We start from the raw sequence: 17,844 nt of genomic DNA on the forward strand, positions 1-17,844 counted from the left end.
TATTGGGCAAAAGTAAGGACCTATCTTCCCAACTTCATAATTGCCATAAAGCTTATATCGCTTAATTCAATATCAGCCCATTCCTCCCTTGTAATACCCCCCTGGATAATTTTTTTTTCATCAGACTGTTTCATTCTTTACGAAAGCCCGAACAATGAATTAAGTCATCCTCCCAATCTCCACATATTGGGAAAAAGTACGGACCTATCTTCCCAACATCATTATTCCCATAAAACTTAAATCGCATTATTCAATATCAGCCCGTTCCTCCCTTGTAATACCGCTCTGGATAATTTTTTTTCCATCCCAATATCCACACATTGGGCAAAAGCAAGGACCTATCTTCGACTTCACCCTTCCCAGATATTATATCTTGTCTCTAAGTGGCAAAAAATTTCTCCTTACTGACACTATCTACTTTAGTTTCATCCGATCACCCGTCCGTAAGTTAAAATACCTCATTTTTCGAATTTTTCAGAAATAACCCCTCCTCCAACTACCCCAAAGAGAGCGGATCCGTTCCGTTTATGTCAATCATGTATCTAGGACTTGTGCTTATTTTTCCCACCAAGTTTCATCCCGATCCCTCCACTCTAAGTGTTTTCCAAGTTTTAGGTTTCCCCCTCCCAAACCCCTCCCCCAATGTCACCAGATCCGGTCGGTATTTAAAATAAGAGCTCTAAGACACGGTATCCTTCTAAACATCAAATTTCATTGAGATCCGATCACCCGTTCGTAAGTTAAAAATACCTAATTTTTTCAAATTTTTCAGAATTACCCCCCCCCCCCCAACTACCCCAAAGAGAGTGTATCTGTTGCAATTATGTCAATCATGTATCTGGGCCTTGTGCTTATTTTTCCCATCAAGTTTCATCCCGATCCCTCCACTCTAAGTGTTTTCCAAGATTTTAGGTTTCCCCCCTCCAAATCCCCCCAATGTCATCAGATCCAGTTGGGATTCAAAATAAGAGTTCTGAGACACAATATCATTCCAAACATCAAATTTCATTAAGATCCCATCACCCGCTCATAAGTTAAAAATACTTAATTTTTTCTATTTTTCTGAATTAACCGGCCCCTCACTCCCCCTCCCAGATGGTCAAATCGGGAAAACGACTGTTTCTAATTTAATCTGGTCCGGTTCTTGATACGCTTGCCAAATTTCATCGTCCTAGCTTACCTGGAAGTGCCTAAAGTAGCAAAACCGTGACCGACAGACAGACCGACAGACAGACCGACAGAATTTGGGATTGCTATATGTCACTTCGTTAATACCAAGTGCCCTAAAAACAAAACCAATGAAAAAAACTAAATTAGAAGATAAATAAAGTTCATTAAAAGCCAAAATTAAAAGAATTAAGACCAAATACTAAACAACCACAAAGCGAGTCATTCGCCAACATCCGCGATTTGCACGAAATAAAAAAATTGAACTGCCATCGACGGATACTCGCTTTATTGTTGGTATTTATTTAGTTTTAGTTCTTTTAATTTTGGCTTTTATTGAGTTTTGTTCATCTTTTAATTTTTTTTTTCATTGGTTCTTATTGTATTTGCTTTTTCACATTGACTCTCCGCGTTTGCTTTTGCTTTTTCTTCCTCTTTTTTGGCAGTTTTCTAAAATATATTTTTTTACTCGCGAGGAAGAGGAGAGGCAGTTGTTCTCTCGAAATATTCGTTTGGTGTTTTTTTCAGGGTTTTCGTTTGGCCTTAAAAATCTACATCTACAACAATTACATTACATAAAGACAATTCTGTTACCACCAACAGCCAAACAAATAAATAAAAATTATAAATGTCTTCCAAGGTTTATAGTTTCCTTTTGTTTCCGACACATAGATAAAGCCTTTTATTCCAAGGTATTTGAGGAAAGCAATCACTTTTGTTAATGTGACTGAGAAGACAGGAATACACATCAATTCATAAACAAAGTTATTTTGCTGACCATTTGGGTGACAGAAAAGAGAAACAAAAATTGATGGCAGTAATAGTCCTATGTCAGAATCTAAGAATCAAAAATAGGTTTATATAAAATTATTAACTTTTCAAGTTGTGTATAGATAATAATAGTTTATTCCAGAAAAAGCCCGTGGGCCATAGGAATTTTACATAAAAAACAAAACAACAAATTAAACTAAAATAAACTAATACTATTTAAAGAAAACGCTCACGATGTAGCCTACAGCTGCAATCCTGACAAACATTGCTATCCTTTTAATACTCTGAAAATTTGTCTCTTTCATTCTATCTGCCATCCATACCTCGCTCAATTTTTTTTACCATACATCTCTCGCCTCCATTCATTCAATTCGACACATTCACACACAAAAATGTATCAAACTTTTATCCTGAGATCCACAATAGGACAAGCAATAGATTCTACCTAGATTAAATAAAAAAAACAATTTTTTTTTAACGGAAAGTAAGTAGCGGCATTAAAACTTAAAACGAACATAAATTACTTCGTATATGAAAGGGGTTACTTCCTCATCAACGCCCCGCTCTTTCTCATAAAAAATGGCTTTTTCATAGTTTTGATCGAATGATTTTGAGAAAAAAGAAACGGGGGAGGAGGCCTAGTTGCCCTCCAATTTTTTGGTTACTTAGAAAGGCAACTAGAACTATTAATTTTTTACGAATGTTTTTATTAGTAAAAGATATACGTAACTTACAAATTAGCTTACGTAACGAAATTCTGTATTCTCATGTTTTTATTACGTATATGAGGGGGTTCACCCCCTCGTTAGTACCTCGCTCTTTACACTAAAGCTTAAATTTTGTCCCAATTTCTTGAGAATGATCCCTGAATCACAAAAGCCATAGAATAAATAGTTTCTTTTTTTAAATGCTAGAACATCCTGCGCTCCCTTCATGAAAATTTTCTTCCCCCATGACAAAATCCTCCAAGGAAAGTTCCCCCAACATATCCCCTCCTCTCAACCCCTCTCCAACCTAAAAATCCCCTGAAAACGTCTGTACACTTTCAAATAACCATTACTATATGTAAGCACTGGTCAAAGTTTGTAACTTGTAGCCCCTCACACGGGGACTGCAGGGGAGTATCTCCTCACCCTTAAACCAAAATTTACTTTCACATTTATCAGTCCTCTTGTTAAATATAACCATTTTGATTTCTGAACATTTACCTGAGGGCACTTCATCTTTAGATAATCCAGTTAAATCCAGTTTAATCCGGTTTAATCCTGTTTAATCCTGTTAAATCCAGTAGCTTCTGTAAATTATGTGCCGAATTCACCACTAAAGCAGTGTCATCCGCAAACGACAGCACTGAAAATTTTTTATTACCTAAACTCACTGTTCGATCCCATTGTTTCGGCTAAAAATTCAACAATGTCATTAATAAAAAGACAAAAAAAGTTGAGGCAACAAGGCGCTTCCCTGCTTTGCTCCTTTCTTAACTTTAGAAGGCCTGGAAAGACCAAAAATGCAAACATATAACTTATTTTTTGTCTGATCTATACTTTTCAATAAATCCACTTAAAATAAATACTCAATTTGTAGTACTATAACCTTTTTTAAAACCTCTCTGTTCTTCTTTCATAACTCCAAAACCCTCTAGCCAATCATTTAACCGGCTATATAAAATTTTCTCTAATATTTTGCTAAATATAGAAGCTAAGGCTATCACCCTGTAACTCTCATGATCCCCAGGACTCTCCCCTTGAAATATAGGTACCATCATTGATGTTCTCGATCTAGAAGGCGATACTCCATTACTAGTAATTCTAATTAAACACGTAAACTAACACAGGCAATATCACACTAAATCTCCTCTTTATCAAAATTGCTGGTATTCCATCTGTTCCTGCTCCAGGCCTTATTCCTGGAAACTTTCCTAATTTCTACTAACGAAACTTCTCTTACTAAATCATAATCCTTTTCTCTCATAGGGAACAACACAAAATTGCTCCAATTTTTCTTATTTAATTCTATACATTCAACTTCTATACTCCCTAAGTAACTTCACCAAGTATCGGCCGCTGGGATATCTGATTGGGCATTTATTTTTTTCTTTTATTATCATTTGAATTCATTTTTGACCAAATGTCTTTTGTATTACTTAAATTAAGAGCTTGTTCCTACTCCTTCTGTTCTTATCTAGGCTTCTGCGACTTTTTTCTTTTTATCAAACTTTTATATTCTCTTCTGTTTTTTTAAATCTCAACAATAATTCATGATTTCCCTCTGATGAAGAGTAATTTATAACTGCCTCTAGTAAATCTTCTAAATAATTTTTCATAACTTTACACTTATTGTCAAAGAAATTTCCATTTTTTTTCTTATTTAACTTTTAAGACTTTTGAGCACAATTATAAATAATTGAACCCAATTCACTAAGAGTCATATCAACATCCATTAATGATTTGTACATAATTTTAAGCCTTTCAATTGCCTCGGGGCTTCAAAGTTCATTTCCCAACAACTCCAGCTCCTCAACACTCCACTCGGTCTTTAAAGGCTTCATATAATAGTCGTTTTTTTTTTTTTCAAAATCATCATTACTCTTTTTCATCACATTTGTTATTCCCACGATTCTTGTTATAAGGATTAGCTTAACCTCCACTGGAAAATGATCTGACCCTATGATGTTTAAAACCTCAATGCAATTTCAGAAGAACGAGCCCAATAGCTCTTTTGAAAGTAACAAAAAAACTTTTGCGTAAAGAGCGAGGTATTGACAAAGGGGCAAACGGCTTCAGTTGCGTAATAATTTCTGTTCGTTTTAAGTTATAATATTGCTCCTTACTTTCGGTTGATAAAACTTGCTTTTTTTGTTTTTTTATTTAATCCCGAAATACGGCCATTGTATTCAGCTATGGACTGTAAAGCGGAAGCATCTTCATTTAACTCGAACTTTTCGTTTTAAAGAACTATATGTAAAGAGCGACTCGTACGAATAGTAGCCGAAGCATCAAAAAAAAGAAATTTTGATAAAAATATATAAATTAAAACAATTATCTTTTTAAGGGTCATTTCAAATATCTAAAATTCATTTAATCTTAAGGCCAATAAAAAAGTGAGCCTCTGATTATTTCCCTAATTTTAAAAGTTGAGGGGAGGAGTATTCCTTCGATGGAACGTAATCTTAGGGAAAGGCGAACCATTGCATGCAGCATATACAAGAGCTATATAGAGAAGGTATAAAGAAAGCAAGTTCTTATGTGCAAGAGTATGAAATTTTGTAATTTTTCTGAGAAGTTTGGTCATGAATGCTTGGTTATTTACATATCCTTTTTCCAGGGGCTATCCAGCTGTCATATCAGTAGAGGGCTCATTTGACCGAAAATTGAAATTTATAATTTACTCTTTTAGGCAACAAAAGGGATAGTGCCACCGGCAATGTGCAAACAGCAATACAATCCGTTTTCTGCCATTTTGGGACACAAAACAAAACAAAAATCATTGTTTGTAAACGATAAAAATGCTATAGAGTGAGAGTTCTAAGATAGTCAATTGACCTAGAATTATCGAAAAGTTATCCTATTTGCTACCCAATGTCTGATGTCATAATGTATGAAACTTCAATAGTACTTTTCTAGGCCAAATTATTTTATCTTTCAGTGGTACTGTAGATAGTTATAGAAATAGAGAGGAGGGGGGTATTTATCACGTAATCTGCCTTCAAGACTCTTTTTTGGACCAAGTCTGCGTTGTAGGTTTTGCGGACTGACAACCCCTGTCTTATTGCAGTCACACTTTAAGCATAAGAAATGAACATAAGCACAAAACCAAAAAATAATAATCACAAAGCCACAAAGCATAAAAAATGCACAAAGCCAAAAAAAAAATTGAGAAAAACTCTTACCAAGAAGTGCCATCAAATTCTACCTTCAAGTATCATTAGATGTCACTAGTTAAAGAAATCAATGGGGCAAACATAAATATTTCAATAAATCAGTAGGGGGTAGCAACCCTACTTAGAACATATAAAAGCTTTGTCAGAGAGACACAAAATTAGCCAACAACTTTTATTTTAGGTGATTTAACCAACGAGGAGGAGGTACTTGAATGGTTAGTGTCTAACAAATCAACAGGAGAAGATGAGGACAGAATTGAAGATGTAACAGCGAAAGCTTTAGAGGCAATGATAACGTCGGTTGAACACCTGGCTGTTCTTTTTTGTGAGTATGCTGGAGTTATGAGATATTATAGACCAGTCTTCTGTTTTTTATGTAAATTAGATAAGGAATTCGTATTGAAGCAAAACATATGGGTGCTTGCAATGCAAGCAGTTTTCAGTATCTGATCCCACTGGGAGGCTAAAATATGTAAAAAAAAAACTGTAGTTTTGTTAAAATCATAAAAAAGTTACCGATTTTGGATTAAAATTGAGCTTCCTCCACCTCTTCCTCCTTGAAAAATTGTTTCAGGTATTAACTTTTACGGTAAAATTTCTTATAAGCGCAAATTGTGTAAGGCTAAGAAGAAAACAGTAGAGAATAGAATAAAAGTTGAAATGAAACATGACTGAAGATTAAAATTTTGATTTTATTTTTTCCCAACCATTTATAACAGGTTTTTTACATTATTATATTCTTTTATTTCAACTTTCATTTCTATCTTTATACTACTTTGTATGCGGCATCCTTTGAATAGTATTGTATCAAACAGTTCGTGGTAACGAACTGTAGTAAGGAGCGACCCGGCTCAATGGTAACCAAAACTCTAAAAAATTGAATTTTGATATCAATAGCTACATCAAAAGAATTGCATTTTAATGCTGATTTTAACTATATAAGTTTCATCAAGTTTAGTCTTACCTATCAAAAGTTACGAGCCTGAGAAAATTTGCCTTATTTAGGAAAATAGGGGGAAACACCCCCTAAAAGTCATAGGATCTTAGCGAAAATGACACCATCAGATTCAGCGTATCAGAAAACCCTACTGTAGAAGTTTCAACCTCATATCTACAAAAATGTGGAATTTTGTATTTTTTGCCAGAAGACAAATCACGGGTGCGTGTTTATTTGTTTGTTTGTTTTGTTTTTTTTTTCTTTTCCCCAGGGGTCATCGTATCGACCAAGTGGTCCTAGAATGTCGCAAGAGGGCTCATTCTAACGGAAATGAAAGTTCTAGTGCCCTTTTAAGTGACCAAAAAAATTGGAGGGCATCTAGGCCCCCTCCCACGCTCATTTTTTCCCAAAGTCAACGGATCAAAATTTTGAGATAGCCATTTTGTTCAGCATAGTCGAAAACCATAATAACTATGTCTTTGGGGATGACTTACTCCCCCACAATCCCTGGGGGAGGGGCTGCAAGTTACAAACTTTGACCAGTGTTTACATATAGTAATGGTTATTGGGAAGTGTACAGACGTTTTCAGGGGGATTTTATTTTGTTTGGGGGTGGGGCTGAGGAGAGGGGGCTATGTTGGAGGATCTTTCCTTGGAGGAATCTGTCATGGGGGAAGAAAAATTCAATGAAAAGGGCGCAGGATTCTCTAGCATTACTATAAGAAAACAATGAAAAATAAACATGAAAAGTTTTTTCAAATGAAAGGAAGAAGTAGCATTGAAACTTAAAACGAACAGAGATTATTACGCATATGAGGGGTTCTAAAAATACTTTAGCATAAAGAGCAAGGTATTTAGGAGGAGATAAATACCTTGCTCTTTATGCTAAAGTATTTTTAGTAATTTCAACTATTTATTCTACGGCCTTTCTGATTCAGGGGTCATTCTTAAAGAATTGGGACAAAACTTACGATTTAGTGTAAAGAACGAGGTATTAACGAGGGTACAAACCCCCTCATATACATAATAAAAATTAAAGAATATAAAAGTTTGTTACGTAAGTTAATTCGAAAATTACGTATATTTTTTGCTAATAAAAAAATTCGTTAAAATTAAAATTAATAGTTGCCTTTTTATGTAACCGAAAAATTGCATGGCAACTAGGCCTCCTTCCCCATCCCATATTTCTCAAAATCGTATGATCAAAACTAAGAGAAAGCCATTTAGCCAAAAAAGGAATTAATATGCAAATTTCATTTGAATAGTTTACGTGTGGAGAGTCAAAATCAAACATGCATTAATTCAAAAACGTTCAGAAATTACATAAAAAAAACTAGTTTTTCTAACTGAAAGTAAGGAGCAACGTTAAAACTTAAAACGAACAGAAATTACTCCGTATATGAAATGGATTGTTCCCTCCGCAATCCCTCGCTCTTTACGCTAAAGTTTGACTCTTTGCCGCAATTCTGCTGTTTAAAACAATTAAAAGCTTTAGCGTAAAGAGCGAGGGATTGCGGAGGGGACAATCCATTTCATATACGGAGTAATTTCTGTTCGTTTTAAGTTTTAATGTCGCTCCTTACTTTCAGTTAGAAAAACTAGTTTTTTTTATGTAATCTAAAAAAAGGCTACATAGCACTGATCATGCATTTTAGGATTTTCAAGATTCGGGTTCTGAGAATGAATCACAGTTCCTTGTGTCGTGAAAAAAGAACAACCTGGAGCTTCTGAGTTTTTTTTCTATCCTAGATCTTGAAAAATACTTTTTTTTCTTAATGTTTTTTATCCATTTTGATTAGTGCTAAAATTCTAGTTAAAGTTTAGCTGTACCCTTGCCTGCAATTTTATTTATCCAGTGACTTAGTCACTTTATTGGTAGTGTTGCTAATCATTTCAGCTTGCACATTGTTTTTGGCTAAATAACCAGCGTCAAAAACTGATGATTCATCACCTGTCATTAAGATAAAACATCTTGCTGCAATGTTAACAATGCTAACATCAGATGAATTGTGTCAATGGCATGGTTCGATAAATTTACACCATTTTTATTTAAACAGCATACTGGATACACTTTAATTTGATACCCTGATAGTAAATTTTAATTTGCTAAACTCAATCATAGTTAAATCACATGGGGATTGATTTTCATTCTTCCTAAATTTTAGTGCTATTCCTTACATTCATTTGAAAGAACTTTTTTTTAATTTCTGACCGTTTTTCAAATCATGCTAGGAAGTCCTTCTTCCCTCCCCAGTGCAAAATTTTTTCTATAAAATTACCGCAGAAAACTTCCTCCTCACAGGAAATTATCCCCGTACCAAAATCTTCCCCCCCCCCTCGGAAATTACACCGAAAAACTTCTGTATATTTCCCTATAGCAAGACTATGTATGAACAGTATATGCAAACTGTGTAACTCTCTGTTACTCTCTGCTGTCTGTTTGGATAAGCATTTTCGGGCTGAAAATCCTCTTCCTAGCTGATTTATCTACTATGGTTTGCCTCCCCGTAGTAGCATACTATATTAAGGCATGAATATATAATGACTCGGAGGTAATAGGCTTGGGACTGTTTGTGCAGGATTTTGACTCTTGTTGATAGAAGAGCATCGCCAAGTGCTGAAAACCATGTTGTGAACAAAATGGGCCCTGGATTGCGCAAAGCCTCTATTCATAATGGAGGTTCCAGGGACTTCTTGCTGTCCAATTCTAAGCCGGCTTAAGCGCTTCAGTGTAGACTTGAGCAGAAATGTTGATCCCCGCTCTGCGCTGGTATCTGGGATCATTGCTTTTCCTGAGGCCGAAATAATTTCAATTATTTAAAGACACGAAAACTAGAATTTGAAATGTTATGAAGTTAAAAGATGGTTATCGTATTGACATTTTGACTGACGGATTCTGACGATTCGAATTGGACTTATTAGCAGTTTTAGAAACTCATATCCCAGGGGGAAGGAAGCATAAAATTAGGTGATACAGAATATATTTACTAAGGCAAGAAGGATGGGATGAATTGACAAGGAGTAGGGCTCATGATGAGTAAGGAAGCTGCTAAGTCTCATTCAGGCTGGGAAGGTATTTATAATAGGATACTAATTGCTCATTTTATGGCTAAAAATTTCAGGGTATTAGTTATAGGAGCATATGCCCCTGTTCGACTGACTGACGGAGATGCTAGTGATTCAGATGAATTTTATTTAGAGTTACAGGAGCAAATTGACAGGGTCCCAGGTAGAAATATGGTCTTTTTACTAGGAGATTTCAACACCCACGTCGCTAGAAATAAGGATAGATGGTATCCTAGCCTAAGTAAATTTGGTGTAGGAAAAGAAAACAGTAATGGCTAGAGACTTTTGAAATTTTGCTGGTATAATAATCAAGTTATAACCAGTACGGTGTTCGGTCATAAAATGGCCCATAAGTTGACATGGTACTCACGTCATGGTAAGACGGCAAACATTACTGATTATGCTATAGTAAACCGATGACTGGCGGAATCTAGACAAGATATTGAAAGTGAAGAGCACCATCTAGTACATCTAGTAGGGTCTAGGGTTAATTTAAAGCTGAAGTTATGTTATGATGTTCAATTTAAAGCCAGAAAGTTATGATGTTGGTAGCCTCGAGGATGAGAATTTGAGAGAAACTTTCCAGGAACAGTTGAATGCTAAATTTGAAAGTTTAAAATTTGACAATGTGGAAAATGATTGGAATAAAATTAGAAAAACTATGTGTGAAATTGCTGATTGTGTCTTAAGAAAGAAAGTTAAGACTGTAGCTAGGAATATTAGTGAAGAAGCTTTATGTTCTTATAGAGAGGAGAAGGGGCTTGTGCAAAAATTATCTGAGTGACATATCATATGAAAACAAAGGTATGTAAAGAAATTGGAGAACGCATTAACATATGAACTAAGGAGGTGTGAAGTGTAGTCCATGGATAAAATTGCCGAGGATCTGGAATATGCAGCTAGACGATATAATAGTAAAATATTGTACTTGATGTTAATAAATTGTCCCAGTTAAAGATATGAACTGGGTTCTATTTACTGATAAGAAGTAGTTAAACAGAGATGGGCAGAATGTGCTAAACTGCTATACAGTTGCAGGAAAAGATACAGAGGATAAAGAAAAAGTTTGCAATACTTTGGATATGAAGCAAGATTTGTTTTGTGAGGAAGAATTAGCGAGAATACTAAAAGGATTAGAAAATGATAAGGCCCCAGGTGCTGATAGTGTGGTAAATGAGTTCCTTAAATATTGTGGCTCCAAGGTTAGAAATAAGTTACTGAAGATTATGAAAATGATTTTGGAAAAAAAAATGCAAGTACCTAGATTTTACAAGAACCTTACTTAAACCATTATACAAGAAAGGTGATAAGATTGAGTGTCGTATTATCGAAGCGTTAGTCTGGTCTCTCCAGTTAGCAAATTAGTTTGTAATATGATACCCTTGAGACTGAGATATGCTGTTGACAAAGTTTTAAGAGAAGAACAGTGTGGTTTTAAAAAAGATGGAGGATGTGTCGACCAAACTTTACTTTTAGGTTAATAATTGAGAAAGATCCTTAGTTGTCAAACACCTTTGGTCCTCAGTTTGATTGATTGTGAGCAAGCATTCAATCCTGTTAATAGCGTTCAATTCAAACATTAGCAAAGGTCTTATCCTTATACGGTATACCAGACAAATATTTTGTATTCAATCTCGAATTAAGCAGAGTTGTGTTCTATCCTCCTTTATACGGATCATTTTGATTGACCTTGTCTTAAGGAGCACAGGAAAGGCAAAGGGAGACCAAGGAATCAAATGCGTCGGAAAAACTCTCTTGGACTTAGATTATGTTAATGATTTAGGCATCCTTGATGAAAGTTTGAGCAAAGTGAACGAAATTTTAGAGGTTTTGTAAGTTTATGGTGCTAGAACAGGTTTGGAAATTAATATTAAGAAGACTAAGCCACTAAGGCTAGGAATAAGTGAAGATGAAAAGGTTACGTTGGGTAACAAAAAGATTGATTAGGTGTGCAGCTTCACTTACCTTGGTAGTATTATTAGTAAAGACGGTGGGAGCAGTGAAGATGTTGAAAGTAGAATAGCCAAGGCTCAGGTTTTTTTTCACAGTTAAAAAACAGTTTAGAAGAATAGGAAGATGAGTGTGCAAACCAAGATTGTAATATTGGAAGATACAGTGATGACAGTGGTCAAAAATGACTCTGAAGCATGGGCTTCAGAGTCATGGGCTGAAGCATCCGAAAAGCGGATGAAATTTACTAAGTGGTATCCAGAGAAATTGCTTGCGGATTGTTCTGGGTACCCAGCTTACTGATCGTATTCCAAAGATTAGGCTGTTCGAAAAGTATGGTTCAATCCCGCTTTCTAGGGCTATAATGAAAAAAAGGTTGATATGGCTAGGTCATGTTCTGCGAATTGAGGATGACAGATTGCCGAAGATTGTCCTTTGGGCAAACCGTTTAGGGCTAAATGGAAAGCAGGTTTTCCTCTTCTGGGGTGGGAGGATCTCATAAAGAAAGATTTAAAGGAATTGGGAACTTATTGAGTGTGTGTAAAAAGAGAGGCTTTGAATAGATTAGGATGGAGGAGGAGCGTGCGTAGCTGTTTTGGCCTCAGACGACTTGGTGCTGCGGTGAGTTCTTAGTAGTAGTTGTCAGTAGTTTGAAAATGTAATTTTACAAAATTTAAATGAAATGAAAAGTACAAACTTTTCAATATCGTCTATATTTAAGTTTGAAAGATAATTTGTATTAACTTTCTTTTCAGATAATGCAGAGGAAAAAGATTCTAAGGCTGTTTTGGAAGAACTAGAAAACATTGATGATGATTTAGATGCCAAAGGAATGCATTTTGTCAAGATCGATGACGATGAAATGGCAAAAGAGTACGGAATAGACGACACTCCTGCACTATTATACTTCGAAAAACGAATTCCTAGTATTTATGAAGGTAGTTTTTTATTTTATTCCACGTTATGAGGTTTTCACCAATATTTGAAAACTGAATTTGGAAACTATTTCATGGTTTCCTTTAGTCTTTAGATAGAAAAATCACCTGGAATATTTTGCAGCTAGTCAACTAGGTGGCTATAAGGAATATGTATAATCTTCAAAACGGGCACCTGTTTCGTCAGTATTATAATGTACATCTATTACTACTAACAATTCGCCACAGCAGCAAGCCGCCTGAGGACAACATAGCTGCGCTTGCGCCAATTTTATCAAATTCTATTCAAAGTCCCCCTCTTTACACCCTTCAAGGAAGTTCCCATTTCCGTAAAATCTTTCCTTACGACATCCTCCCACCCCAACAGAGGACGAACTGCTTTTCGCTTATGTCTAGGATGGATATATTACAACAAAAATGTAGTCTGTTAAAGTGAATACATCTATTAGTCAGATGGATAATCTAACTGGGCTAACGAAAACATATTTCGGAATTTATTAACGAAAACATATTGTATTTTAGATATTAAATATTTCTGCGATAAAACAAAACCAAGTGATCTAAGCAAGTATCACAGAAAAATTTTAGAGTCTAAGTGTCGACGTGGAAATGAGATTTGAATTAATTATCTTGACCAAAAACAAGTTTTTGTAAATACTGCTATTAACTAAATCTTCAGAAACTTTGATTTAGATATTGCTAATCTTTTTGGATGGTTACATCTGTTCAGCTTACAATAAAGCTTCAAACTTTTCTTCAATATAATCAGGGTTCTATTCAGACACTATCTCCAAGGAAGCAAATGGATTATATTATCTTCGAAAAAAGGAGAGAAACACCCCAAAATTATCAGTTGATGTTAATGAAATCACACCATCAGTTTGGCCATATTAGCTAACACTACTGAAAAGGCTTCAATCTCCTGTACACAAAAATGTGGAATTTTCCGTTTTTGCCAGAAGAAAGATCATACAATCGTGTATATTTATTTTTTTTGTATGTTTTCCCTAGGGTGATCGTATCAAACCAATGGTCCTTGAAGATCAGGAGAGGGCTCATTATATCAGAAATAAAAAATTATAGTGCTATTTTCAAGTGGTCAAAAAGTTTGACTGTTTGTCCCGATTTCTTAAGAATTTTTTATAACTCCTGAAACCTAAGGACAGAATAGGAAGCTTTTTTAAAAGTACAAAAAACTTCAGCATAAAGAGCGAGATATTGAGGAGGGAAGCAACCCCATTATCTGCGGAATAATTATGTCTGTGTTGAGTTTTAAGGTTGTTCCTTACTTTCAACTGAAAAAAAAAACTTTTTTTATTTGTATTAAACAAGGGCTGATCAAACCAAACATTTTCGTAGACCTTAAATCCAGAAAAATTTGTGTCATTTTTTAATTCACATAAGTTCAACTGTCAACTATACTGTTTGTTTGAAAACTGTGTGGGCAATACGTAAATTTTAACCACTTTCTTGCTAAATTGTGAAACTTTCAGACCCGCCTTTCGGCTTAGGCATGAAAAAACGTAGCCACAGCTCATACTTTCAATATGTCCCCGCCTAGATTCTTATGATTTACGTTTCTGCCAATCTATCTTGGTACAGAATATTGCAGCCTAAAAATAGGATTTTCAACGAATATTTTTATCATTTTCAAGCTCAGAAAGAACCCTGTTATATCTTAGCAAATTGGATTGCTTCTTTGACTCTATGCTGCGAATTAGAATGAAACAAGATTAGAAGCATAAAGCCTTATTAATAGTATTGAATTCTGAAATCAGGATCTTTTATCTTATGGCCGAAATCTTATTGGCGTTCTATTGAAGCCTGGCGTCCTTGCTGAAATTAAATAAAAACAAGAACTAAGAGCTCATATGGCACTTGTGACGAGGCAAGAAGAACTAAGAGCCAAGAGCTCATATGGTATGAGCTCTAAGAAAATTCTAAGAATTAATAGATCGTTTTAAAAGTAAAATTAGAGGATTAATACTGGTCAGGATTTAAAATAAGAGCTCTGAGTCACGATGTACTTCTAAATATCAAAATTCATTAGATCCGATCACCCAGTCGTAGGTTATAAATACCTCATTTTTTCTAATTTTTCCTCTCCCTTTTAGCCCCCCAGATAGTCGAATCTGGGAAAACGACTTTATCAAGTCAATTTGTGCAGCTCCCTGACACGCCTACAAACTTTCATCGTCCTAGCACGCCCAGAAGCACCAAACTCGCCAAATCACTAAACCCCTCCCCCTAACTCCCCCAAAGATAGTGAATCCAGTACGGTTACGTCAATCACGTATCAAGGACATTTTCTTATTCTACCCACTAAACTTCATCCCGATTCCTCCACTCCAAGCGTTTTCCAAAATTTCCCCCTCCAACTCCCCCAATGTCAACAGATCTGATTGGGATTTGAAATAAGAACTCTGAGACATGAATTCCTTCTAAATATCAAATTTCATTAAGATCTGGTCACCCGTTCTTAAGTTAAACATACCTCAATTTTTCTAAATTTTCCAAATTAACACCCCCCCCCAGCTCCACAAAAGAGAACGGATCCATTTCAATTATGTAAATCACGTATCTAGAACTTGTGCTTATTCTTCCCATTAAGTTTCATCCCGATCTCTCCACTCTCAGCGTTTTCCAAGATTTCTGTTTCCCTCCTCCAACCCCCTATGTCCCCGGATCCAATTCGAGTCGAAACTGGAGCATCTGAGACATAAGATCTTTCTATATATATCAAGTTTCATTAAGATCCGATCACCTATTCGTAAGATAAAAATACCCCAATTTTCTCGTTTTCCAAGCATTCCGGTTTCCCCCTGCAACTCCCCCTAATGTCACAGGATCTTGTCGGAATTTGAAATTAGAGCTTTAAAGCTCAAGATCCTTCTAAATATTAAATTTCATTAAGATCTGGTCACACTCTCGTAAGTTACAAATACCTCATTTTTCCGAATTACCCCCCCCCCCTCCAACTCCACCAAAGAGACAAGATCCGGTCCGGTTATGTCAGTCGTGTATCTTAGACAGGTTTTTATTCTTCCCATCCAGTTTTATCCTGATCTCTCTGCTTTATGTATTTTCTAAGATTTCCGGTCCACCCCCCCCCCCCCCAACTGACCCCCACCCTCAATGACGCTGGATCCGGTTGAGATTTAAAATAGGAGATCTGAGTTACGAGGTCCTTCTAAATATGAGGTTTTCATCCCGATCCCTCCACTCCAAGTGTTTTCCAAGTTTTAGGTTTCCCCCTCCCAACCCCCTCCCCCAATGTCACCAGATCCGGTCGGTATTTAAAATAAGAGCTCTAACACACGATATCCTTCTGAACATCAAATTTCATTGAGATCCGATCACCCCTTCGTAAGTTAAAAATACGTCATTTTTTCTAATTTTTCAGAATTAACCGCCACCACCCCCCCCCCCTAATAGAGCGGATCCGTTCCAGTTATGTCAATCACGTATCTAAGACTTCTGCTTATTTTTCCCACCAATTTTCATCCCGATCCCACCACTCTAAGTGTTTTCCAATATTTTAGGTCCCCCCCCCCAAACTCCCCCCAATATCACCAGATCCGGTCGAGATTTAAAATAAGAGCTTTGAGGCAGGATATCCTTCTAAATGGCAAATTTCATGGACATCCGATCCCCCTTTCGAAAGTTAAAAATACCTCATTTTTTCTAAGTTTTCAGATTAACCCCCCCCCCAACTACCCCAAAGAGAGTGGATCCGTTTCTGTTATGTCAATCATGAAACTAGGACTTGTGCTTATTTTTTCCACCAAGTTTCATCCCGATCCCTTGACTCTAAGTGTTTTCCAAAATTTTAGGTTTTCCCCTCATAACTCCCCCCCCCATTGGTACCAGATCCAGTCGGGATTTAAAATAACAGCTCTGACACATGATGTTCTTCTAAACATCAAATTTCATTAAGATCTGATCAACCGTTCGTATGTTAAAAATACTTCATTTTTTCATTTTTTCCGAATTAACTGGCCCCCCACTCTCCCCCATATCGTCAAATCGGGAAAACAACTGTTTCTAATTTAATCTGGTCTGGTCCCTGATAAGCCTGCCAAATTTCGTCGTCCTAGCTTACCTGGAAGTGCCCAAAGTAGCAAAACCGGGACCGACAGACCGACACAACGACATTGTGATTTGTGAGTGTGATTGCTATATGAATTTGTGATTGCTATATGTAACTTGATTAATACCAAGTGCCATAAAAACTAGTTTTTTAACTGAAATTAAGGAGCGACATTAAAACTTAAAACGAACAGAAATTACTCCGTGTATGAAAGGGGCTGTTCCCTTCTCAACACCCCGCTCTTTACGCTAAAGTTTGACCCTTTCTCTCAATTCTACTTTATTAAACAGTAAAACCTTTAGCATAAAGAGCGGGGCGCTAAGAAGGGAACAGCCCCTTTAAAACACGGAGTAATTTCTGTTCATTTTAACTTTTAATGTCGTTCCTTACTTTTAGTTAAAAAAACTAGTTTTTTCATTTAATATCTGAACGTTTTTGAATTAATGCATGTTTGATTTTGGCTCTCCGCACATAAATTATTAAAATGAAATTTGTATATTAATTTTTTTTGGCTAAATGGCTTTCTCTTAGTTTTGACCAGACGATTTTGAGAAATAAGGGGTGGGGAAGGAGGCCTAGTTGCCCTCCAATTTTTCGGTTACTTAAAAACGTAACTAGAACTTTTAATTTTTAACGAACATTTTTATTAGTAAAAAATCTACGTAACTTAAGCAGTAACTTACGTAACGAACTTCTATTTTCGTATATTTTCATTGTGTATATGAGGGGGTTTGTCCCCTCGTAAATACCCCGCTGTTTACACTAAAGCTTAAGTTTTGTCCATATTCCTCCAAGGAAAGATCCTCCCACATAGCCCCCTCCCCTCAAACCCCCCACTCAAACCAAAAGTATCCCCCTGAAAACATCTGTACACTTCCCATTAACCATTACTGTATGTAAGCACTGGTCAAAGTTTGTAACTTGTAGCCTCTCCCACGGCGACTGTGGGGGAGTAAGTCGTCCCCAAAGACATAGTTATAAGGTTTTTCGACTACGCTTAGCAAAATGGCTATCTCAAATTTTGATCCGTTGACTTTGGGAAAAATGA

General features: G+C 36.0%; 1 protein-coding gene across 24 annotated transcripts in view; it reads left to right on the forward strand.

The window, feature by feature from the left end:
- The window catches only part of LOC136039286 (uncharacterized), a 287,308-nt gene that overhangs the window by 50,922 nt on the left and 218,542 nt on the right, over nt 1-17,844 (forward strand). For all 24 annotated transcript variants that reach the window (XR_010620405.1, XR_010620404.1, XR_010620410.1 and 21 more), the window contains 2 exons: nt 6,000-6,143; nt 12,527-12,709. Coding sequence is in view for 12 of the 24 variants with exons in the window: in XM_065722888.1 (XP_065578960.1) it covers nt 6,000-6,143; nt 12,527-12,709 (327 nt within the window). In the remaining 12 variants the exon portion in view is untranslated. The remainder of the gene's footprint in view (nt 1-5,999; nt 6,144-12,526; nt 12,710-17,844) is intronic.

Source organism: Artemia franciscana, chromosome 19 (genome assembly GCF_032884065.1).
Source record: "Artemia franciscana chromosome 19, ASM3288406v1, whole genome shotgun sequence".
In the NCBI taxonomy this organism is placed as follows: domain Eukaryota; kingdom Metazoa; phylum Arthropoda; class Branchiopoda; order Anostraca; family Artemiidae; genus Artemia; species Artemia franciscana.